Source organism: Choloepus didactylus, chromosome 6, assembly GCF_015220235.1.
Source record: "Choloepus didactylus isolate mChoDid1 chromosome 6, mChoDid1.pri, whole genome shotgun sequence".
Classification (NCBI taxonomy): Eukaryota; Metazoa; Chordata; class Mammalia; order Pilosa; family Megalonychidae; genus Choloepus; species Choloepus didactylus.
This window is the reverse complement of record NC_051312.1, coordinates 14,832,207-14,856,749: the sequence shown is the minus strand read 5'-3', so window position 1 is coordinate 14,856,749 and position 24,543 is coordinate 14,832,207. Positions and strand designations below refer to the sequence as shown.

The 24,543-nt window shown below is 38.2% G+C and overlaps 1 protein-coding gene across 1 annotated transcript in view; it reads left to right on the top strand.

The window, feature by feature from the left end:
- The first annotated feature begins 6,712 nt into the window (after positions 1 to 6,712).
- Positions 6,713 to 24,543, top strand: part of MS4A13 (membrane spanning 4-domains A13) — a 29,234-nt gene continuing 11,403 nt past the window's right edge. The window contains exons 1-5 of the mRNA XM_037840736.1: positions 6,713 to 8,210; positions 10,168 to 10,308; positions 13,603 to 13,659; positions 14,625 to 14,744; positions 19,015 to 19,110. Coding sequence (XP_037696664.1) covers positions 8,157 to 8,210; positions 10,168 to 10,308; positions 13,603 to 13,659; positions 14,625 to 14,744; positions 19,015 to 19,110 — 468 coding nt within the window. The 5' untranslated portion in view covers positions 6,713 to 8,156. The remainder of the gene's footprint in view (positions 8,211 to 10,167; positions 10,309 to 13,602; positions 13,660 to 14,624; positions 14,745 to 19,014; positions 19,111 to 24,543) is intronic.

The following is a 24,543-nucleotide window of genomic DNA, read 5'->3' as shown; positions in this document are numbered from 1 at the left end:
TTGCTGAATAATCAAACGATGCTACCAGAGTAAAAATTTTATTTAGGCTCAAGCTTTTCAGAATATGAAAAACCAGAACCCCTATTTAGCAATTTTAACAATGCTGCAAGCATACAATTCGTATATATTGGGTTCATTTCATTTAAAACAATGCAATTCTATTTTTAACTGGGAACAATATTCATTCATTCATTCAAGAAATATTTATTGAGTGAGTGCCTACTCTGTACAGGGAACTATTCTGTATGTTTGAGAAAAACAGATAGTCTGTTCCTTGAAAATTCGTATTATCTAAGTGTTATACTTTCTGGTAAAATACCTGTAAAAAATAAAATCAAATATATGTGATTTTAAAGTTTAAATCTTCTACGCTTTCTAAAAGAGTACTTGTGGTCTGACACCTGAGAAATACTATGTCTCAGCATAGCATTCACATGATTGTTACTAATATGTTATTATTTAAAGGCCTTATACTATGTTTACTCCAGAATATTTTTTTAAGCTTGGTGTGTTAGTTAGGGTTAAAGGATAGATATGTATGTATGCGTGGGTATAAGTGTGTATATATATGTATATGTGTTTAATATATGTAAATATTAAGAGATTTATTATAGGAATTGGCTCACACAACCAAAGGATTGGCAAGTCCTAATTCCACAAGGCAGCCTGCAAGTTGGGAACTGAATGGTGACATTGAATTCCCCAGAAGCTGGGGGAAATAGAGATAGAAATTCTGACTGCTGAAACCTTTAGTTCTTCCTTTAAGGATTCCAACAGATTGGAGGAGGAGATTCCTCTCATTGCTGAAGGCAATCCCCTTTGTTGATTGCAGACGTAATCAGCTGCAGATGCAATCAACTGACTAATGATTTAAATCCACAAAATACCCTGATAGTAACTACCAGGCCAGTGCTTGCTTGACCACACAACTGGACACCATAACCTAACCAGACTGACACATGAAATTAACTATCACTCTTGGTTAGTCATTCATTTGCTCAAAAAAGATTATTATGCTGCTCCTTTGTAACCAAACTCTGTGGTAGGCTTTTGACATAAAAGTCAGGCTTTTACATTTATTTTAATTGGGGAATACAAAGTAGGATGGAGAGGGACTTTAAATGCTAGTGCAGTCACATCTTTTTCACATACAAATTATTAATGCTGGATTTGAGAACAAAGACTTTGTCCAAGAAATATGACTTAAGCCAGACAAAAAATACCCAAGTGCATCCTATATGTTGTCTCTTCCTTCCTCAAAAGAAACCCTGCCATTATTAGATCTCTAGGGCGTCTTTCAATTCTAAATTCTAAGGCTTTTAGAGAAGGTCAGTACTTCATTATGAAGTAACATGAGCTCAGGAGATATCATTCCAGAGTCCATAAACATATTTTAGATATATAATATCATTGATTCATGCCTGGCCTACACACCATTTTTGAAAGCTCTCTTTTCCAGAGCAGGACCCTCTAATAATCAATTTCAATTGTCCTCTTTTTCCATGTAGCGGATGCTAGCCAAGGGCAGCCTGAGTTTGGAAGAGGGGTGGGGTTTGGGTTGCAGAGGGCTCCTGCGACATCTATTTTTGGGAGGTGATATGCAGCAGGGAAAGGACCTTGCAGGAAGTTTTGAGTTAAGGTTATCTGGAGCATGAGATGAAAGACCAGGAAATAGAAAGAAAGCATGGAGCCCAGCGGACCTGAGACTGGGACTGCACCCCTTGGAGAAAAGGTATTCTCATCTGTGCAAGGACTATAATCAGGCTCCTGCTCTGTACGGAGGACTGAAGAAAATGCAACACTGTTTGAACACCTCCAGGATTCCAGGGCTTGGGGAGCAACAGGGAGACAGCATCTGGAACAAGGCAGCCTTCTCCCAGAGAAGCAGTAGCAACGCCTGAGAAAGTGGCTGCCCATATATGTAGCTGAAGCTCTGCAGAGGCCTGCTGGAGAAAAAATGTGAAAATTCTCGGGACTCCCAGAAAATACTTTGAGACAGGGGATTCACAGAGAACTGAGGCCGTGCTTGAACAAACAGGGGAGAGGCAAAACTGGTCATAAGGGTAGCCTGTCCTTCTATCTCCCACAGGTTGAAAAGGTCTTGGACATCTGTTTTCCCCTTAAAACTGGCGGATTTGTGCTTTACTCCCTTCACTTTGCATTTAAAACAACCTCCCTCCCTCCCTCCAGGCTATTCCTTACAAAACAATTTATGAAATTTAGTTGTGCTCTCTTCCTCCTAAATTCCCCATTCCCCACTTCTCAATCCCCTGGCTTCACTCTAAAAACAAATGGCTGTTTAGTGAATTGTACCAGCTCAAGAGTACTCAGCTGGCTTCATGGGATCTTTCTCCACACATCTAGCAAGGAGGAACCTCTGCCTCAATGACTACCTGCACCCAGTCTCTATCCAATTCAGGCCTCACTCATGACCTGACTTTAGTCTTCACAACTTCTACTCTCCCAAAGAAACTGCCAAAAATCCCTTCATATATTCATATGATGCTTCATTGTCTAGTTCAGGACCTAATTTTACAGATAAGAAAACAAATTCAGAGAGCAGTGGAGTACACAGGGTCACAGAGTCAGCAGTGAAGCTGAGAACCATCCCTAGACCTCGTGATTTCAACAGTCCTCTTTATGCAATTCCACACTAGTCACAAGCCACAGCCCTTCCAGAAGGAGGCTCAGAGAAAGCAAAAGGGTTCAGGTTCTGGAGCTCGATAACCAGAGCTTGAATCTCAGCCCTAATATTTATAAGCTGTGTGAACCTGGGTAAGACCTTAACCTCCCCCAGCCTCAATATTCTCTTGGCAAAATGAGGCTGTGAGGTTTAAATTAGGTAAGCCATGTAAAGCACTCAGCATGTTGTATGGACATAGTAAACGCATAAAAGTGAAATGCAAAATATTTTTAAACTATTACTGTCTGTAGCATTTTATTGAACAATCATATTTAAGTGATAACAGTGACTAAGTGAAAACTTTACTGCATATGCATATATGTGTGTGTATATACATAGATACATATTGTAGTTGAGTTTTAATTTCTTGATTTCTGAGGTGGCCAAGAAAAGCATTTGACCACTAGATGGCAGTACCACACAAGCTGTTTATTAGGGGCCATGCTTTGCTAGGTTTGTGGAGGAGAAGCCCCTCAGGGCAGGCTATCTTGCAGAGGCTGAGGCAGAAGGGAGCCACCAGAGAGGGAAGAGAAGGGAAAGGAGGGGTGGGGTGGGGTGCTTATGTGTCTACACAATTTCTTAACACCAGTACAATGAGGAAAGGGGCTAAAGCAACTTGGGTCCTCAGAACTGCAGTTCCATCTTATCTATGGCCAGAAGATTTGAGCACTGTTTTGTGGAGTACCCAAAGCAGGTCGGTCCCAAATGGCTAAAAATTGCTTACTACAGGCTGCTGCTGTAAACAAGTAATCAGCACATGGAGCCAACACCCAGAGACCATCTTTGGCTCTTTTACAAAATACACATACATCTACATTATACTTTATATAAATATATATGTGCATGTGTCTGTGTGTGCATGCATATATATGTAGTTTAAAATATAGATCTTACGCTTCTACAATGAACTTAATTGCTTACCTTCCTCAGTGTTATACAGATTTATTTCTGTCTTTCTTACACACACATTCGTATTTACACAGAGGAAGCATCTATTTTCTCCTTTCTATAAGTAAAATGACATCCCTCCCAGCATCTGGACAAGGTATTTTATGAGGGCTTGCTACCACCAGCAATACAATGCAATGTAATGATGCCCAATAATGGTTTTAACAACATTGCTATCAGGCATGGCGGTCCCAGTACATTTCTTCTTAATGACTTCTGTACCCTGGGAACCAAGTCCAGGGAAATAAACAACATGAGCTTCATGGAGAAATTTTTAGGAAGGTGAAGGACTAAAACCAAGTCAAACTGATGTCAAACCATGGCCAGCTGCTTCTTCAGCTTTTGAGGACCAAAGGATAAAGATTAAAATGACGTGAATTCTGAATTTACAAATCCAGGGTTTAGGGATAGAGAAAACCAAGGTTGGTTTACTAATCTGTAATATTATCACAGGAACTAAGACATGCCAAGGAATTTTGCCTGTCTCACAGTTTGTCTGTCTCTTCTTTTTGCCTATGTTCATGTTGAATACTGTTTCAGCCCCTGTCCAAGAAAATCATTAAATCCAAGATAATTTCCAGATGCTTTCATTTAAACCTTAAATGAAGGAAAAGATATGCCACTATTCTCTCTAAATCAGCCCAGCAGTATTGGCAGCAAGCTATAGCAGGACTCTGTCTCATCAGCACTGACTCTTGTTTCCACTAAATCCATAACCTGAGGTTGAAGACAGGTTCAGGTGAGTTCCTCTTGCCATAGCACACAGAATTCTTAACATTGTCAGATCCCTCTAAGCTCATGGACAGGTAAATCACAAAAGAATGATACCTAATGTTAGGAATTAAAATGCTGTATTGCTTAAGAAAAAAAACGAATACCCATAATGATACAAAATTTCAGGCTTTAGAAGAGCCTGGGCGCATTTTTTTCCTTTTAATTGGAGACAAAATGTTCAATTTTTGAGTATGGAAGCTAGCTAGGCAGCTACAGATAAAGAGATTGCATTTAGAGTTGATTTTCAGGCTATAAAATGATTATAAATGATCTTGATGGCTTTGAGACAGATTCATAATTTAGCTTTTGCAAAGAGGAGTGTAATTTCTTCATAAAAGATTTTTATTCTTACTATAATTTTATAATTGTATGGGGTGAAATGTCTTTATAAAAGAAAGATCTGTCTCACTAACGTGTTACTCTCTGGCTATCATTCACTATACAGATGCATTGCAAGCCAGAATTTTAAGTTTTCCAAAATACCAATTTAAATTTTCCAGGAATAAATGAGCGCTCATAACATTCAGTAGCTGCAGGAATGTCTGCTTTCTACATACTTGAATGCCTCAGGAAGTCATGATAGTTGGAGAGCAGTATTTGCCAGTTAATTTATGATTACATTGTTTGCTTGAGGTTGTTTTTTTTCCTCATCCACAGTCCCAGATCTGAATCTTCTATTTCTTCTAGCTGCCACCTCTACTTCTTTACGCATCTCATCATAAACATTGTTATTAACTACGGTCCACATCAAATGGCAAATGAACGCCAGAAACCCACCTCAGCAAGTGGATCCAAAAGCCATTCTGAAGTCTTGTTAAATACCGTCTTCATTCATTTCCTTTTTTTTTTTTTTCTGTTACTTATGTTAAAAAAAAAAAAAAAAAAAAAAAGTGAGTCATTGACTCAGCTACAAGCCTTTTTCAATGCACATCTTCTAAAGCGCATTTGTGGCCAAAATGCTTCTCTGGGTAGGGAGAGGTGGAGGGAGAAAGACTGATTCTCATTAGTAATCCTGGTCACTCTGCAGCAGGTGTGGATAAGACATGCACTTAAAGGGGAAATAATTAAACGCGAGGATTGGAGCAGCCATTTCTGCACACATCAAATGGTTGTGGAAGGGCTGTCCGACCACATCGCAGGGAGGGCGCTGGAGAGTCTGCGCAGACGCCCCCTCCCGCCGTACACGTCAGTACTCGGAGCCTGCGCGCAGGCGCACTAGGCTCACGTCCCTGCCGTTGGAGGCCTGCGCGACCCGAGGAGCTTAAGGGCCGTCTGGGTCCTGGGCTTAGGGCGACGTTAGTGATGGCCTCTCGGCGGGGTCTGGAGACCTGGTGCTGAGGGCGCGGCCGGCTGGGATCTGCCTCTGCAGCCAGCGAGGCCCTGGCGCTGGCCTCAGGACCCGGACGGGTGTTGGACGAGCGTCCCGAGGGACAGGGTGACCGGCACTTAGCCTGGGCCTGGGCCTACGTTTGAGAGGGTGAAACGCGATCCTCTGGACCCTGAACGAGTAAAATGCGGGGTAACGATGTCGCTTTGCTCACGGAATTTGTTAAGTTTCAAGAGCATAAAGGGACATGGAGACTGAATATGGTGCCAGCCCCTCCCCCCTTATCTCCCCCCTTCCTTTGCAGCGGCCCTCGGCCTGCCCCAGCCACCAGCCTCCTCTGTCCCAGTCTAGGCCGGGCCCTGGATACGCAGAAATGAATTCCTTGACTTCTGGGAGCTCACACTGAGTCCGGAGCCAGACTGAGCATCAGAAGCTCAAATACATAATGGGGGGATTATGCACAGAATGTTAGGGGAGCATGAAGAGGGGTCTCTAACACTTGAGTCAGAGGGGGCTTCCCAAGGAAAGTTATTACTGGAACTGTGAGGGCTGAAACCAGGGGAGTGGGGGTCTGAGGCTAGGAAGGTGGGCAGGGAGCAGCAGCTGGTGAAGGCCCTTAAATGCCCTACTAAAGAATTTGATCTTTACAACGAAGGCAGAGAGGGGCTGCATCCCTGCTAAAGATGCCAAAAATGGAGACGTGGTTTCTAGACATGAACTCTTGTGGTTGTTCCAGAATTTCTATGTAAGGCAGGCTCTGGGAGTGGGTGGCAGCCAGATCAAGATAAGGGCTAGGAGCCTTGTTCTGCACCTGTTTTTGGATTAGTGATCAGATTGCCAGAAAATAAAAACAAATAGTTATTTTTAATTTTTTTTTTTTTTTTTTTTTTTTTTACAAAAATGGGTTACTTCCCTGGATTGTAGACAAATACAGAGTGTTTTTTTTTTTAAATAATTCCAACTGTCAGGGATTCCAGTAATATGTTGTAGATTTCTTAGTTTCTTCCTTCAATCAGTCAAGCTGAGATCTTAAAACATTTTCTTTTCAGATTAGTATTTTTCAGAATACCTCATCTGGGGTGGTTTTGGTGGGGGGCTTATGGAGATTACAGTGATACTGAATATTCCACTCTCAAAGTCACTTCATGGTGCTTCTTCTATTAGCTGTCAGTAAGAAAAAACTTTTTCTATACACTTATAAGGGCTTACTGTTTTTATTATTTTCCTGTTAATTTGAAACATGACAAGTAATAGCAATCAGCAAATAGCTTTCCTCATTATTCTACATGAATTCTATAATTCCAAGGCTATTATTTCATCATGACAGAGTGATTAATCTTGATTGCCTAGAGGTCTTAACCCTTTCTGTGGTATTCCCCAAAGTTGCTGGTGAAATACATAAAGCTTACTATTTATACTTCAGTTACTACATTGTTTCTCTTTTGTTATTACTAGCTCTGGTGTTCTAACCTAGTTTTTCTGTCTCAATGCTTTCTAGCATTAAGAGACATTCAGAAAATCAATTTAAGAAACACAAAAGACAAAATAATCAAGGCATGGATTTTTAGGGTGAAAACAAGGTGAGGTCATTTAGTCAAAACCTCTCCTGTCTGAAAAGAACAAGGCTCCAAAGATTTTATGATCAGTTAGCCAAGTCATATGATTGATTTACACATGCCATAGTAGAAGATGTAGAACAATGTAATTTCAGATCCATAAGGAGGTACAGTACTGCAAGGGGGGTGCAATTATCAGCCAGGTTTTAATTTTAATTTAAGTAAGATGATCTAAACACCAGTGATAAATGCAGGAATAAGTGGGAAGGAAAGGGATAGAAAAAACGTTTAGGAGTGAGGAAGCAACTTTCATAAGTTATCTGATAGAAGAAAAGTTTCCTTGATATAGAGAGAACTAGGTAGTAGGTATGGATTAGAAAAAATTCACAAGCCCATATTTTTGGTAAGTTTAAGAACTTGGTTTTAGGAAATGCTAATATGGCATTTTGAATTGCATGAAATTGATTATGAATTGCAAATGAATTATTGAATACTTTACTGAAAATCTCTTAACACTCTTCCCTAGGTTTACTTTATACTTTGTCATCTAGAGACAGTGTTTATTTCTCAGAGGAAATATCTGTAACATACCGATATTTTTTAGTCATAGAGAATTTTAAGTTACCAAAGCTTTTATTCAAAACAGGTGGATGAAAGTTGATGCCTCTAAGAATTAAGGCATGCAAAGAAGAAAGCTATCACTTCTGAGCTTGGGAAGGTGGTCACCAACAATAAGGAAAGAATCTAACTTACTTAATATCTTCTAAGCAAATCATATATATATGTCTTGTATTGTTTTGTAGAAGTTTGCTAGTAACGGTATCACCAAAAGTTAGAGACAGAATCATCTGGAGGAAATGCCAACAGTATGGCTCCAGATATGAATCTAAAAATCTCTGTAGCAGATGGTCTTGCTTTAGGGGTAAGTAAGACTTCTCTTTGACTAAATTTAAATAGGAGTATTCTTGGATCTGGAGAGGGGCATATTTGTTTAAGTCAAAAGGGTAAACTTTTTTTTTTTTAATGTTGATTGTCTTCTACAATTTTTACTGATTTAGTGCCCCTTCATAAACAAATATGAGCTTGGATGTAGGAGTACTAACTGAACCAACACACACAAGGTAATGGAGAAAGCCAAAGAATCAAAAAAAGAATTGATTTTTTTATAAACTCAAATCTGCCACAGATCTCCTAATTACTGTACTGATGTCTATGCATAGGATGTTTATAAGTTTGTCACTTCTATTAAGTTAAAAAGCACTTTAGGTTACAGACAGTTTAGCTAATTCTCCTAGTAAGCACCAAGGAATCATGAGAATTAGGCTCTTTCACCTCTAAAGGGGAGAGCATTTTTCTGCTCAGTTTGAACTGTGTGGACCCATTATCTAAATCTCCTCCCTAACTGTTGAGCAGAAGTTCTTAACTTTCGAGGGGTCACAGTCCTTTGGGCCTAGGATGAAAGCCTGGAATCTTCTCCACAGAATAGTATACATATGCAGAAGCCTCTGCAGCCCATTTTGGGGAGTTTATGACCTCCTGGAACCCATTCATTTGCTTTAGAATAAGAACAAGTAAGAAAACCCATCTTGTGCTTCTCCATGCTTTCTTCCTTGTAGAGTTCTTTATAGGCTTTGATTACTTGGATATTCCATAGTTATTTTATTATATAAAATAACCGCCAATCATATAAAAGGACACTATTTTTCAAGTCCAGTCAGTCACTCCTTTCAATAGTTGGGAAAGTCGCATGGAATTAATGTTCTTGATACTTATATGCTGATACAGGAGGTAGGTACTGGGTGCCTGCTCAGTGCCACGCACCATATTACAGGCAAATGATACAACAATAAGAAAACCAGAGGTAAGACCTTCATGAATTTGTCAGTCTAGTGGGGAATTACCCTCTGAAAATAGTAGCATTCTTCCAAATTTGATGCCAAGGGAAGCTTAAATTCTAAATCTATAAAAATAAATGAGTGTTACCTAAAAAAAATTTTTTTTTAGTTTTTCTATGCAAAAATCTTTAAAATGTATCTTTAAAATTATACAGTTGGATTTATGTGTTTTATAGACTTGCTTTACAAGGAGCTAGAATTTTTTAATGTAAAACACTAAATAGCTTCCTATTAAAGTTTATATGAAAATGAAAATAATGTGCCCACTGCCATTTTTAAAGAGTAATTAAGAATACCATTCAGTATATGAAGCATCAGTTCACACATCAATTCAGAACCAAACTTACTGGGACTGCAATTATCTTCATACAAATTAAAGATGAGTAATAATTTCCCTTATCTTAACCCTATCCAATGGGAACACCTTGTACAAGCAAGTCCATCTTGGATGTCCTTTGTATCTCTGTGTTGTACATATCTGTGTGTATGTACCTCACTCCAACCTAACGCTACCATGCTTCTGGGAGAGTCCTTCATAAGATTCAAAAAGTGATTCAAGCTTAATAGATTACAAAAGTAAGAGAAGGTGTTGGATACACTGCTTCCTGCATCCAAGTGGATCAGTACCATATTTTTCTCAAGCGTCCTCAGTATTCTCCTTTCACACCATTACTTACTTGATGGGTGGGAGGATAGACAGTGGTAGCATCAGGCTGTCAACTTTCTTAGGGCAGAATTGGCCAGAACTGCTGTTTTTGAACAGTATGTTGCTCTAAGTATGGCTGATTCCTATTTGGGAAACTTCAGTTCTTCCTGGTAAGGGCCTTCTTTCTGGGCTAACCAGTCCAGAAAATTCATGGTTAATTGCATTGCTATTGTACTTTTATCTTTTGCAAAGGTGTTAAAAATTTCTATGGTTAACACTTATTGGAACTGTGTTATAAATTACTTGGTGTTAAGACTAATAGCATTCTCTTCTCACAGGCTATCCAGATTATGCTTGGCCTTTTTCATGTTATGATGTGGTATCTCCTATTGGTTTTATACATGGGACAAGCTAAAGGAGTCTTTGGGGCATATGAACCTATAACTTACAAAGCAGGATGTGCTTTATGGGGAGCTTTTGTGAGTAGAATACATTTATATTGATTCAGTCATTCAGTAAATAATGTGTCAGATAGTAGAAGGTAGGAAACAGGTTCTAAACAAAGTTTTCAAGTTAATTATGTAACAAAATCATATGTTGGTAATTTATTCAAAATCAAATTCCTTTTTTCAACAAACATTTTTTGAGCACTTTGAATTTACCAGTGCTATTTCAAGAGCCATGGATACCAGAATGGATACATAATGACAATCGTAGGTTGGATTGTCCCTCCGTATGTGAAAGACAGAATCTTAACCATGAAAACTATTAATTCTCAAATTAAGAATCTCCACTTTAGCCACCTTACAGAATGAGTTCATGCTCACACATTTTCTAAATTTGTCAGTGCCTCTTTTGTGGTTTCTAGGCAGTCATAAGGTAGGAGAATAACTTGGAGAGTGTGGCATCTTGGAAGCCAAATGAAGAAAGTGTTACAAGGAATAGGAAAAGATCAACTACATAAAATTCTGTTGTTATATCAAGTAAGATGGGAACTGAGAACAGAATTAGCAATATGGAAGCTAGTAGTGAGACTGACAAGTAGTTTCAGTGTAAGGATTGGAGCAAAAACCTGATTAGAGTTCGTTTAAGAGATAATGAGAGAGAAAGAATTGGAGATGGCAAGTAAAGACAAATACAGACAACTCGTTCAAGTACTTTGCTGCAATGTGGTATAAGAAATGGGATGGTAGCTGGCAGAAAGTTGGATCAAGAGAGGGTTTTCTTATATGTTTCAGTCAGTTAGAAGAAATAACATATCTGTTGATGGAACTGAGCCAAGAGAGAAAATCTTTGATATGAGACAAGTACTGGGGCAATTGTTGGAGCCATGTACCTGTGTAGGCAGGAGATGATGAATTTTAGGTTGGCCATACCTAGGCACATGGACAGTTCATATCTAGCATTGATTCTCAACTAGGGGTTGATTTTGCTCCCCAGAGGACATTTCTGGAAACATGATTTTTACAGCTGAGTTTGGGGTGCTACTTGCATCTAGTGAACAGAGGCTTAAAATGCTGCTAAACACTCTAAAATGCACGGGACAGCACCCACAACAAAGAATTTTCTAGCCCTAATGTAATAGTATCAAGGTATATAATAGGAAGGAAAAACAGATTAACAGAGAGAAAGTACAAGTTTTGATGGTGGGTAGAGGTACATTGGAACTTTGTAGAAGTTTTCTTCTGATGGCTTCAGATAACTCATGGAATTATGAAGTAAGATCATGAGCTGAGAGTGAAGATAGGAGAGAGGACTGGTTTTTTGAAGAAAGAGGATATAAAATAGTCATCTAAGAAAAGTGAGAGAGTACATGAATTATGGAAAAATGGATTAATTTCTGTACGGCATTAAGGGCTCATGGGTTCAGAAACATGATTGTATAGCAAGATGGGTCGAAATGGTTGTGTCTTTTTCAGGCCATGTTCAGCTAGCTACATGGGTGTTGTCACAAAGTAGGGGGAAAACTACATTTACTCAGGATTTTGGCTTAAGCAAGCAACTGTATTAAAACAAGAAGAACAAAGGAGTTGAGAGTGTATATAAGTGAATCTATGTAATGATTGACCATGGAATTTAAACTGCCAAAGGAAGGAAGAATACAATAGGAGGTAAGGGTCTCAGATTATAGGTCCAGATGGGATCAAAAGTTTGTTAGAGTTGGAGGACTAGAGGACGTGAGCCAGAAGGACAGCAGGTGGTGGTCAGAGTGGGGTACTTGAAATTGAAATTTGGAAGGTATTTTAGTTATTGTCAAAGACAAGGCCAAGAGCATAAATATGGGAGTGAGTCACTAAGATAGGGAGGTAGAGTCAAAGCATTGGAGGAGAGAACTTCAAAGAACCACAGCCCAGGCTGTTGGAAGGACCATTTATGTGTGTATTGAAATCACCAAGGATTAAGTGGTATTAGAGAGAGAATCAGAGACACAAGAATTCAAATCAACTAGAAAGAGAAGAGCAGCCACGGAGTCAGTAGATGACTTCAACCTTGTAGGAAAGTGGATCATAGAATCTGATGACATTTGATTCAAAGCTGGAGGAGAGAGAATGGTTAGAAGTAACAATAAGGAACAAGAAGACTGCTTAACCCACTCTTAGGATCAATGGTAATGGGGGCTGTAGGAGACAAAATGGCCACCACTTGAGAGGGCTCTAGAGGAAGCAGTGGCCTCTGGGATATGCCCTGCATCTATACACTGGCCCACAAGTTTCACAGCACTGCCTTGAGAAAAAAATAGAACAATAGTGAATTTTCAGGCCAAAATCAAGATAAATGATGAGTGTCCTTAAGTGTTTAATCTTTTGTGTTATAAAAACATGATTTTTGCTCAGACAATAAATTATCTAAAATTTCAATTAAATGTAACCCAATATGAAACTTCTCATTTAGGTCATAAACTTTGATAGGGATTTTTAAAATCACAAGATATTCTCACTCTGTTCTGAGCTATTTCTTACTTTCACTGTGTACCGCCTTAGAAATCTCAGCTTTTGTTGTAGAATGAAATGCTGAGTATGTAGATGTAGGATATCCTTGTGGTGTTTCTGAACTTTAGGTTTGGCCTTCTTATAGGTGGTGTGTAGTATAAACGCCATTTTTCTACAAATTAGCCTTTGACTTGGACCTTTGACAAAGCAACTAAAATAGATAAGACAAAAGGAATATTTCTAAGTAATTGGACAACCCACTTTAAAACAATGTGTCATACTTTTGCATTTCTTGGAAATAGACAAAATAACCTGGCATGGAAACTAAAAAAACAAAAGCAAAGACACGAATAGCCCGTTACCTTACTAATGGCTACTCTCAGTTAAGAGATATATTATATACATACACAATTTGGAATAGGACCACTCTATGTATATGTGGATATGTAATTATAATCAGTGGCATCATCTCATTAGGAAGTTTCAGGAGTAAAGATCAAATGAGTTCAAAGAACATGCACACATAGCAGCAAATTTCATCCAATTCAGGACTGCTTAGGCCATCTTGGGCATATCCCATAAGCTGAATTCTGCCCACTGTCCTCAATGTATGTCTGTTACTAGTGGCCCTACTGTCTACCTTTCAATTCTTTGCTGCATCATGGAAATTTTCTCCTGGCCCCTTCTACTAAAACTAAAAATAGGGAAATTTCTTTATATTTTGTTACTATATTATTACTGTCATAAAATATAATGGACTTAGAAGAGAGAATTGCTAAAAATACATTTTAAGTTGACAAGCATTATCAATGAGTATTTATAAATATATGTTTTTATATCCAGTTTATCCTTTCAGGAATCTTCATAATAAAAGTAGCAAGGTATCCAAGTCAAAATTCGGTAAGTTGAAATGTTTGGAGTATCTCTGGAAATCACTTGTGACAAAGCTAAACATTGGGCTTTAGTGAAAAAGTAGTGAATATCTAAACAATGAAGGAATCTACCCTACCTGTAAAATAAATGAAAGAATTAAGTGAAAATCCAGGGACACATATTTTAATGTGGACAAACAGCCTATATTAGTTAGAATTGTGGTTGTTTTGCATAAAAGTTTCTCAATTTAAGTAAAGGTGTTTTGTTTTGTTTTTGTGTTCTACCTTCTTTTAACACTGTATGTGCTTTTCTATTAGAAAAATTTAATAGGACCTAATGTCTTTTTATATAGATATAATACTCCTGTAAAAGTTCATTTTTTGAACTATCCAGTTTGGGAATAAGATTACATCTTATAACAAAATCGGCAGATCTGCCCAGAATAAAGGTCCATCTATGTATAGGAGTTATATGAAAGAAAAAAATCTTAGAATCTTAGAACTAAAAGAAATCTTCGAAATTAATTAGCCTAATCTAATAATTTTACAGATTAAAAACCTGATATCCAAATACATTGATGGATTTCCCTAGATAATGAAAATCCAGGACCAAACCTCATTGACTCCCATTTGGTTTTATTTCCATAAGGAATAGTTTTCCATCTTTTTTTTTTTGCAGTGGTACCCTTTTTGTTGATACCATATCTTACAGGTTTTCTTCCAGTTGTCTCAGAATACTGTAAAACAATATTTTTGAGCCCAAATGGAAGATTGATATGTATGAGTCTGATGGTATTTCAGTTGTTCTTCCATTTCACTGGGTTTTGTGTAAACCAGCAAAAGATTTTACTCTAATGGCAAATGTATTAACACTTCTAAAACTTCAGAAACTAGATCAAAGTTTTAACCTGATAACTTTTTCAGGAGTACATAGTATTTAACCAACGTGGTTTATTCTGAATATAATACATTTACCCTGTTTCTTCTTTTCAGATTTCAAATGCTTTGATCCTGTGCGTTATTTGCATGGTTGCTTCAGTTGTTGCATTATGTCTAACAATAATTGAATTATCTCACTTTAGATCTCTGTCATATAGGAATTATGGGCAAGCGGTAAGTAACCAATTCTGTAGGAACATCGTAATTTCAAAATGATTCTTTTCAGTGGTTTGGAAGTAGATAAGGCTTATGTTGGTCCTCAGGAAACTCTGATTTCATGATGAGCTCTTTATTTAAAGTTTTAATTCAAAAATAATTCTAAGTTTTTTTGTAAATGTGAATAGTATGTTTGAATCATTGACTTACCCAATTAAAATAAAACAAGTAAAAAATTTCAAGTCTTCAGCCATATGTATAGATGGCATTAGGCATGGGTTCACTGATAAGTCACTCAAGAAAGGTATAATCCTGGGCCACAAAACCGTTCCCAAAATCAACAGAAGAATTCTGCTATTGACACATACAGTTCAAGCCGTAGACACCTACTAACTGTCAGTTTAACATAGAGCTTTTCATGTACAGTCTGTTTTCGTGTCTCACATGAATTTTAAGTCCACAAATGCTAGCTAACTATACATATACCTGTCTTATTTCCATTTAATTGAATATCCAATCACATACTTTGTACCACAGAAATAAGTGTATTTCTTTTTAAGACAGTTGACATTCTCCAGTAAATGTGAGCACCTTTACTGATTGTGTTAGCTTTAAAAATTCAGAATCACAGAATATTCTTGCTGCAAAAGACTTTAGCAATTCTTATAAAAATCTTCCATTAAAAATGAGGAATGATTGGAGTAGAACTTCTCTTTGTCATTTGCCAACAAAACAAATAACAATTTCAGTAATGAGTAGAAGAATCATTGTAGGTGAGGAATAAACCTCCTGTGCTCCCCTACACACTCCCTTCCCCTCCCTGCAGTAAGTTATAAAGGACCAGCGGTGGAAGAAATCCAAGAATGGAGTGTAAAAGCCTGGAGGACACTGGAAAATGAGAGAAGATGCAATAATACCTCAAAATAGACTCTGTGTGTAACTAATTATGTATTGATTAAAATAAACCTGTACCAGATCTTCCCTAAAAATTGTAAGAAAATTCTGCAGTTGCCCTGGAGATTCAGTCGAGGACTCTTCAATATTAATGTGGAGGCAGAGAATAGGGAGGGAGGAATATGTCAAGTTATTTTAACTTACTGCTCATTCATAAGCTTGCAGTCATCAGTTTAAAATATGACATAATTGCCAAGACTTGCCATTTGCAATCATATTATAAACCATTGCAAACTGTATTCATCTGATCTGAATTAATTAATTAATTAATTAATAATGATCAGTTTCACAATCTCCCCAACTCACAAGTTTCAGCTTTGTTTACTGTGACTAGTTACAAGAAATGAATTTGTATATTAGACCTACATCTCTAACCCACCATCTTTTCCCAGTAGTACTTTAGAATTATATATCTACATTTGCTAAAACAGCCAACATTTTACAAGATTTTCCATATGCCAACTTTTCTAATACAAGCCAGTGACTAGGCTAAATCCTTAAACTCATCAAGTTATCATTGCTCGCAGATAGGTTCAGCTATCCCCAAAAAGGTACACCTCTGAAATATGCTTCTCATGTTGCAAAGTGGTTAAGAGTATAGACTCCAGAACCAGACTGCCTTTATTCAAATACTATTCCCAATACTCACTGTCTGTATGACTCCTTGGACAAGTTGCTTTATTTCCCTATTCCTTAATTTCCCTATCCTTAAAATGGGGAAAATGCTAATTCATGCCTCTTAGTTAACTGCTCTGTTCTGCCTTCCAAACTCGTGGCCTGTTGCTCTAAAGGCCAGATTCACTCTCCTACTTAAATATGCTTCTGTCATCTCAAACTCAACAGATACTAAATGGAAATTACTTACCACCTCAGAAGGAAGTGCTGTACTGCTAGATTGCCTTCTTTCAGTCTCCTAGGCTCAAAACCTTGATGTAAACCTTAACCCCTCTCTTTCCATTGTCTTTCAAATTACCAAGTACTGTTTATTCTTTATTATTTCTTAATTAGGGCTTTCCTGGTTGTGATGGGAAATACAACCCAAATTAACTTAAGCAGAAAAGGGGCTTACTGACTCAGGCTGGGCCCAGAGGCTCAAATCATGTGTCAAGAACTCAGTCCCTATCTCTTTGCTATTTTCCTAATTGAGCCCCTTATCTGGGAGCCATCTTGTCACTTCCAGGAGAGAGTTTGTCTGAGAATAACACCAGCCCAGATACATTAAGGAAGGTGGGCAAAATAACTTGACAGCTGAGATCACAAGTACTTTCCAGCTAAAAGAGTATATGTGTTTCTACCAACAAAATTAAATCAAAATTATTTATGTTGGCGTTTCAAACCCTCTACAATCTTTTACTTTTTTTCCTGATACTATCCTACATAAATGAACACTATACTTCAGTTCAACTTGTTTTATCATTATCTCAAAACAGTTCTTGTTCATTCTTGCATTTGGCTTTTTGGTCACAGTAAGAAACTGCTTAACATAGGTCATTATGATGTATATTTTATCTTTATGATTAATTCTATTTTATGTCTTCATGACCACACTTTTAATTCATGCTACTAAATTCCTTCTGGAGTAAAATAATTTACAAAGAAACAAGTACAGAAAAAATTTAAAGCTACCTAGAATGCTGTATCCACCACTTCACTATTCTCAGTCTTACTCTTCTTTCAAAGGCCCTGTTTCTTTATGATGGCTTCTTGGATGTGAATGGTGTTCCAGTTTGCTAAAGCCACCAGCATGCAAAACACCAGAAATGGATTGGCTTTTATAAAAGAGATTTATTAGATTACAAGTTTACAGTTTTAAGGCCATAAAAGTGTCCAAAATTAAGACATCAACAATAGGATACCTTCCCCGAAGAAAGGCCGATGGCATCCAGAACACCTCTGTCAGCTGGGAAGGCACATGACTGGTGTCTGCTGGTCCTTTGTTCCCGGATTCTGGTTTCAAAATGGCTTTCTCCAAAATGTGTTGGGCTTCTGTTTCTCTTAGCTTCTCTTTCTCATCTCCTGTGCATCCTTGCTTATTCACCCAGGATATTTCTCTTTAAGTCTCTGGGGATCCTCTCTTAGCTTCTCTGGGGCAAACTCTGGGCTTCATCTCTTAGCTGAGCATCTCCAAATGTCTTTCTGTCTATATCTCCAAGTACCTCAGTCTGTTTCTGCCCCTGAGCTCTCTTAAGGACTCCAGTAAACTAATCAAGACCCAACTTGACTAGACAGGGTCACACCTCCATGGAAATAATCTAATCAAAAGATCCCACCCATAATAAGTCTGCACCCACCAGAGTGGATAAAAAGAACTTCATCTTTCCTGGGGTACACAACAGTCTCAAACCAGCACAAATGGCTTACAGCACAAGTGGCCCCTATAATTACAGAGCATATTTTTATCCATTTTAACATATTTGACTTTATCATATGTACCTTAGATTATCTTTCTGTCTTTTCTTCTAATTATAAACTCAGTAAAGCAGAAATTTATGGATCATTCCATTCTTACTATCTAGTTCCTCCCACTTGATAGTGTCCTGCATATGAAAGATGTTAAATAAACCAAAGAAGAAGGAGGAAGGAAAGAAAATGAAGGAGAATTATGATGTTATTCTTCCTAGGTCTGAAAATCATTCTTGTCTTTTCACAGCCATTACAAAAATCACATTTATTTTCAGGTTACACACTAATGTCATTTGTATAACTCACCAATCAGATGTGATAGTTGCGAATATCTTTCCAATAGCAACAGAAGGGATTTGTTCTATTTATCCCAAATGTTAGTCACCTTTTGCCTTCAGACAGTAGGTGAACAGTGTAATGCTGTTCCTTGAACTCTTCTGGAATATACTCATCCCTCATATGATACTACAGCAATTTATATCACCATATATATAAATTTAAGTACTTTTATAATTAATAGTAGCTGTTTCAATAGATGAGGATTGCCTGATGAATTAAAAAATCTCTTGGTGCCATCTTATCATTAGAAACAGGAAAGTCAAATCTTATTGATTGAAGAGTTTGGATAGTGAACTGTGCCAGGGACTCTGTGAGGAAAATAATAAGAATAAAGAGTGGTAAGAAGTAAGACAAGAATGCTGAGTACTGAAGAGCAAATCTAGATGCTTCAGATGATGAATTAAGAGAATGAAAAGTAAAGCAGAAGACAAACGAGTGAAAATGTCTAGGGAGATAAAATGGTGAAAGATGTTTATCTACTTTTCCTATTTTCCTTCTTTTCCTTGACTCTTATACTAAAACTTCCATCAGTGAATGTGATTTCACTTATTAAAGATAATAATGCAAGATTTCTCCCTATTTTTTGTTTCAGAAAGTTGGTAGGGAAATTTCACGTATTTTAATGCTCTCCTACCCATTGGAATTTTCTATTGTATTAATATACTCGATCCTGATCTACATGGGTTTGGTAAGTGTTCATCTACTCTCTGGCAAATTAAAAGAGATGTTCAATTCTAAGCAAGCACACTCTATGAGGGTATGAAGTATATTGAAACAATATATTTAGAACCAATAAAAGTGGAATGTGGTGATGTTAACCTTTAATTTTTTATTTTATTTTTATTGTTTATAAAATTACTAAAGTATTACTTGAAACAATAAAAAAGTTTAAAAAGTATAGAGTAGACTCGGAGGGGCAAGATGGCGGCATAGAGAAGAGTGGAAGCTAAGTAGTCCCCCTGGAACAACAAAAAACCAGAAACAACTAGTAAATAATCCAGAATAACTGCAGGGGGACAAACAAGACCAACTACTCATCATACAGCAACCTGAGTTGGGAGGAATGCGCGAGAACACAGCATAAAATCTGTAAGTAAAACCTGCGGAACCAAGTCGTGGGACCCCCTCCCCCATAGCCCGAGCTGCAAAGCCTCGTGGTGCCAGAGAGAAGCTCTCTCCCAGCAAGCGAATATAGCTCAGCTGAGCTTCAACTGGCATTTTAAGTAGTGAGTGTGAACTGCTCACTACAGGTATGCATCCCCAAAAAACAGACAGAGGCTTTGGGTGACGACTGACCTGGGAGAGCTGGAGGGTCACCTTGGACTGGATCTGAAGGGGACTATCTGTTTCTTTTTTGGCTCAGTGGAGAAAGCCCCAGTCATTTTCAGTTTCCAGGGCTGTGAAGCAGAGAAGGGTGGAGACAGCACAAGCAGAGAGAGGGACCATTGAAATGCTAATGACCTCCACCTGGGAGCTCTGTATTCTCTAGGAGGAAAGGGGTGGGGCCCTTTCCATTCAGAACCAGACCCCAGAGCCTGGGGGAACACGGCCACACCTCCTCACACCAGTCAAGAATTATAGGCTGACAGGCACCACTTGCTGGGCAGAAAAGCACAGTGACCTGAGGCATCAAAGGGTGGAGCAATTTTCTAACACACACCCGCAGGGAAACCAGATACTGAATATTTCTTCCCTCTGGGACCTGAGCCTGTTCTGGTCTGGGAAAACCTGATTGGGGTAACCAAGGAAACCATGCCTAGACAACAGAAAATTACAGTCTACACTAAGAAAAACAAAGTTATGGCCAAGTCAAAGGAACAAACGTACCCTTCAACTGAGATACAGGAATTTAAACAACTAATGCTAAATCAAATCAAAAAGTTTAGAGAAGATATTGCAAAAGAGATAGAGGCTGTAAAGGAAGCACTGGGCATGTATACAGCAGAAATCAAAAGTTCAAAACAGCTAGTAGAATCTATGGAAATGAAAGTCACAACACGAGATGAAAGACACGATGGAAACATACAACAGCAGATCTCAAGAGGCAGAAGAAGACACTCAGGAACTGGAGAACAAAACACCTGAAAGCCTACATGCAAAGGAGCAGATGGAGAAAAGAATGAAAAAATATGAGCAACGTCTCCGGAAACTTAAGGATGAAAGAAAGTACAATAATGTACGTATCATTGGTGTCCCAGAAGGAGAAGAGAAGGGAAAGGGGGCAGAAGCAATAATAGAGGAAATAATTAATGAAAATTTCCCATCTCTTATGAAAGACATAAAATTACAGATCCAAGAAGCGCAGCGTACTCCAAACAGAAGAGATATGAATGGACCTACGCCAAGACACTTAATAATCAGATTATCAAATGTCAAAGACAAAGAGAATCCTGAAAGCAGCAAGAGAAAAGCAATCCATTACATACAAAGGAAGCTTAATAAGACTATGTGCAGATCTCTCAGCACAAACCATGGAGGCAAGAAGGAAGTGGTGTGATATATTTAAGATACTGAAAGAGAAAAACCGCCAACCAAGAATCCTGTATCCAGCAAAGCTGTCCTTCAAATATGAGGGAGAGCTCAAAATATTTTCTAACAAACAGACAATGAGAGACTTTGTGAACAAGACACCTGTCCTACAGGAAATACTAAAGGGAGCACTACACAGTGATAGAAGACAGGAGTGCATGGTTTGGAACACAATTTGGGGAGATGGTAGCACAACAATGTAAGTACACTGAACAAAGGTAACTATGAATACGGTTGAGAGAGGAAGGTGGGAGCATGTGAGACACCACAAGAAAGGAGGAAAGATAAAGACTGGGACTGTGTAACTTGGTGAAATCTAGAGTATTCAACAATTGTGATAAAATGTACAAATATGTTCTTTTATGAGGGAGAACAAGTAAATGTCAAACTTGCAAGGTGTTAAAAATGGGGAGGCACTGGGGGACGGATGCAATCAGCATAAACTAGAGACTGTAACTAATAGAATCATTGTATTATGCTTCCTTTAATGTAACAAAGGTGATATACCAAGGTGAATGCAGATAAGAGGGGGGATAGGGGAGGCATGTTAGACACTTGACATTGGTGGTATTGTCTGATTCTTTATTCTACTTTGATTTAAGGTTATTTTTCCTTTTGCTGCTTCCTAGCTGTCTTTTTTTTTTCCTCTTTCTTTTGCCTCTCTACCTTCTTTGACTCTCCCTCCTGTCTTGTGGAAGAAATGTAGATGCTCTTATATAGATAATGGTGAAGGTGGTGAACACATAAATGTATGACCATGCAGAAAACCATCGATTATTTACTTGGGATGGAATGTATGGTGAGTGAACAAAACCATATTAAAAAACAATGGGTTGGTGACAAAACCTCAAGGGCAATATACTGAGTGAAATAAGCCAGACACATTAGGACAATTATTGCAGGGTCTCACTGATAGGAACTAATTATAATATGTAAACTCATAGATATGAAATATAAGGTACCAAGATATAGGACGAGGCTGAAGAATGGGAAATGGTTGCTTAGTATGAGCAGAATGTTCAATTAGGATGAACTTAAATGTTTGAAAATGAACAGGGGTGTTGGTAGCAAGATGTGAGAATAACTAACAGCACCGAGTGGTGTGTGAATGAGGTGGAAAGGGGAAGCTCAGAGTCATATATGTCACCAGAAGGAAAGTTGGAGGTCAAAAGATGGGAATGTATAAAACTGAATCCTATGGTGGACAATGTCCATGATCAACTGTACAAATACTAGAAATCACTTCCATGAACCAGAACAAATGTATGACAATACAATTAGAAGTTAATAATAGAGGGGCATATAGGGAAGAACTATATACCTATTACAAACTATATACTACAGTTAGTAGTATTTCAACATTTTTTCATAAACAGTAACAAATGTACTATATCAATACTACGAGTCAACAATTGAGAGGGGTTGGTTAGGGATAGGGGAGGATTAGAGTTTCCTTTTCTTTTTTTTTTTTTTTTTTTTTTTTCATCTTTCACTTTATTTCTTGTCTGGAGTAATGAAAAGTTTCTAAAAATTGAACAAAAATTAAGTGTGATGGATGCACAGCTGTATGAGGGTACCCAGGGGCAAGTGATTGTACACTTTGGATCTTTGGATAATTGTATGGTATCTGAACAATATCAATAAAAATGAAAAAAAAAAGTATAGAGTAAAAAGTAATTGCCCCTTCATACCCATTGTAATTGCCCTTTCATACTCACATAACCCAATCGACACAAAAACACAAACACACGGTTTTGTTTTTAATTAATTGTGTGATCATATTGTTTTGCCCTATGCATTTTTCTCAACTCGCATAAACAACTTCTGTTACATAACATCTAAACAATGCTTTTTAATAGATGCATTATTTTCCTTCGTCTTTATTTTAACAGTCCCTTATTACTGCATATTTGGGTCTGTTTCTCGTTTTTCTAAATTTTAAACAATGCTGCAGTGAACATCCCAATATGTGTATCTTTATGTGCCCAGCTAGTATTTCTGTAGGTAGTTAATGCCTAGAAATGTAATTGCAGGGTCAGTTAATATCATCCCAAAATACTGTAACAATTCACAATACTAACAGAAGTTTATGAGAATTATTATTTTTTCACAAGCTTGAAAATAAACTAGGTAGCTAACATTCATTCTTTCTTTCACAGATATTTATTGAAGGCATACTATTTCTAGGCATTGTAATAAGTACTAAGGGTGCAAAGCTGAACAATGACAATGTCCCTACCCTCAAGAAGCTTGCATTCCAGTGGTGAAACAGACAGTAAACAAACAAGTATGCACACACACGCACACATATATATGTCAAGAAGTAGAAAATACTATGTAGAAAATAAAGCAGAGTTAGGAAATAAGGCAAAAGCTATTTTACATAGGATGGTCAGGGAAGACCACTCTGAGTGGTTCCTAATTAGAGTGCAGGAATAACTGGGAGAAGAGTGTTCCAAGAATAGGGAATAGGGTGAGAGATTCATAATGCCTGAGTGAGGACATGACAAATCGTATCCCTAAAAGAAATGGTAAAACCAGACCAAATTGTCAATAAACCACTTAAGGACTCTGGAAATTGACCAAATGCATACAACAAATTAAGAAGCATTTACTTAAGAAAATCTATTGAATCTCAGTAAGAATTGTGGATGTCTGTGGCATTTTAGCCCTGGCTGCTCCCATTCCCACCACCCCCCCCCCCCAGCTCCATTGTGAAGTCTACCTGGGTGAGTCAGACTGTGAGGATCAGCACCCTTACTGATGAAGGGGACTGATTTTATTTGTAGCAGAGCACAGAAAGTTTCACGACCAGGTGTGTTATTAAAAACAATAGTGAGGTGGGGAAAGATGGCGGACTGGTGAGCTGTATGTTTTAGTTACTCCTCCAGGAAAGTAGGTAGAAAGCCAGTAACTGCATGGACTGCACACCACAGAGCAATCCGACCTTGGGCATACTTCATACAACACTCATGAAAACGTGGAACTGCTGAGATCAGCGAAATCTGTAAGTTTTTGCGGCCAGGGGACCCGCGCCCCTCCCTGCCAGGCTCAGTCCCGTGGGAGGAGGGGCTGTCAGTTCCGGGAAGGAGAAGGGAGAACTGCAGTGGCAGCCCTTATCGGAAACTCATTCTACTGATCCAAACTCCAACCATAGATAGACTGAGACCAGACACCAGAGAATCTGAGAGCAGCCAGCCCAGCAGAGAGGAGACAGGCATAGAAAAAAAAAACAACACGAAAAACTCCAAAATAAAAGCGGAGGATTTTTGGAGTTCTGGTGAACATAGAAAGGGGAAGGGCAGAGCTCAGGCCCTGAGGCGCATATGCAAATCCCGAAGAAAAGCTGATCTCTCTGCCCTGTGGACCTTTCCTTAATGGCCCTAATTGCTTTGTCTCTTAGCATTTCAATAACCCATTAGATCTCTGAGGAGGGCCCTTTTTTTTTAATCCTTTTTTCTTTTTCTAAAACAATTACTCTAAGAAGCCCAATACAGAAAGCTTCAAAGACTTGCAATTTGGGCAGGTCAAGACAAGAGCAGAACTAAGAGAGCTCTGAGACAAAAGGCAATAATCCAGTGGCTGAGAAAAT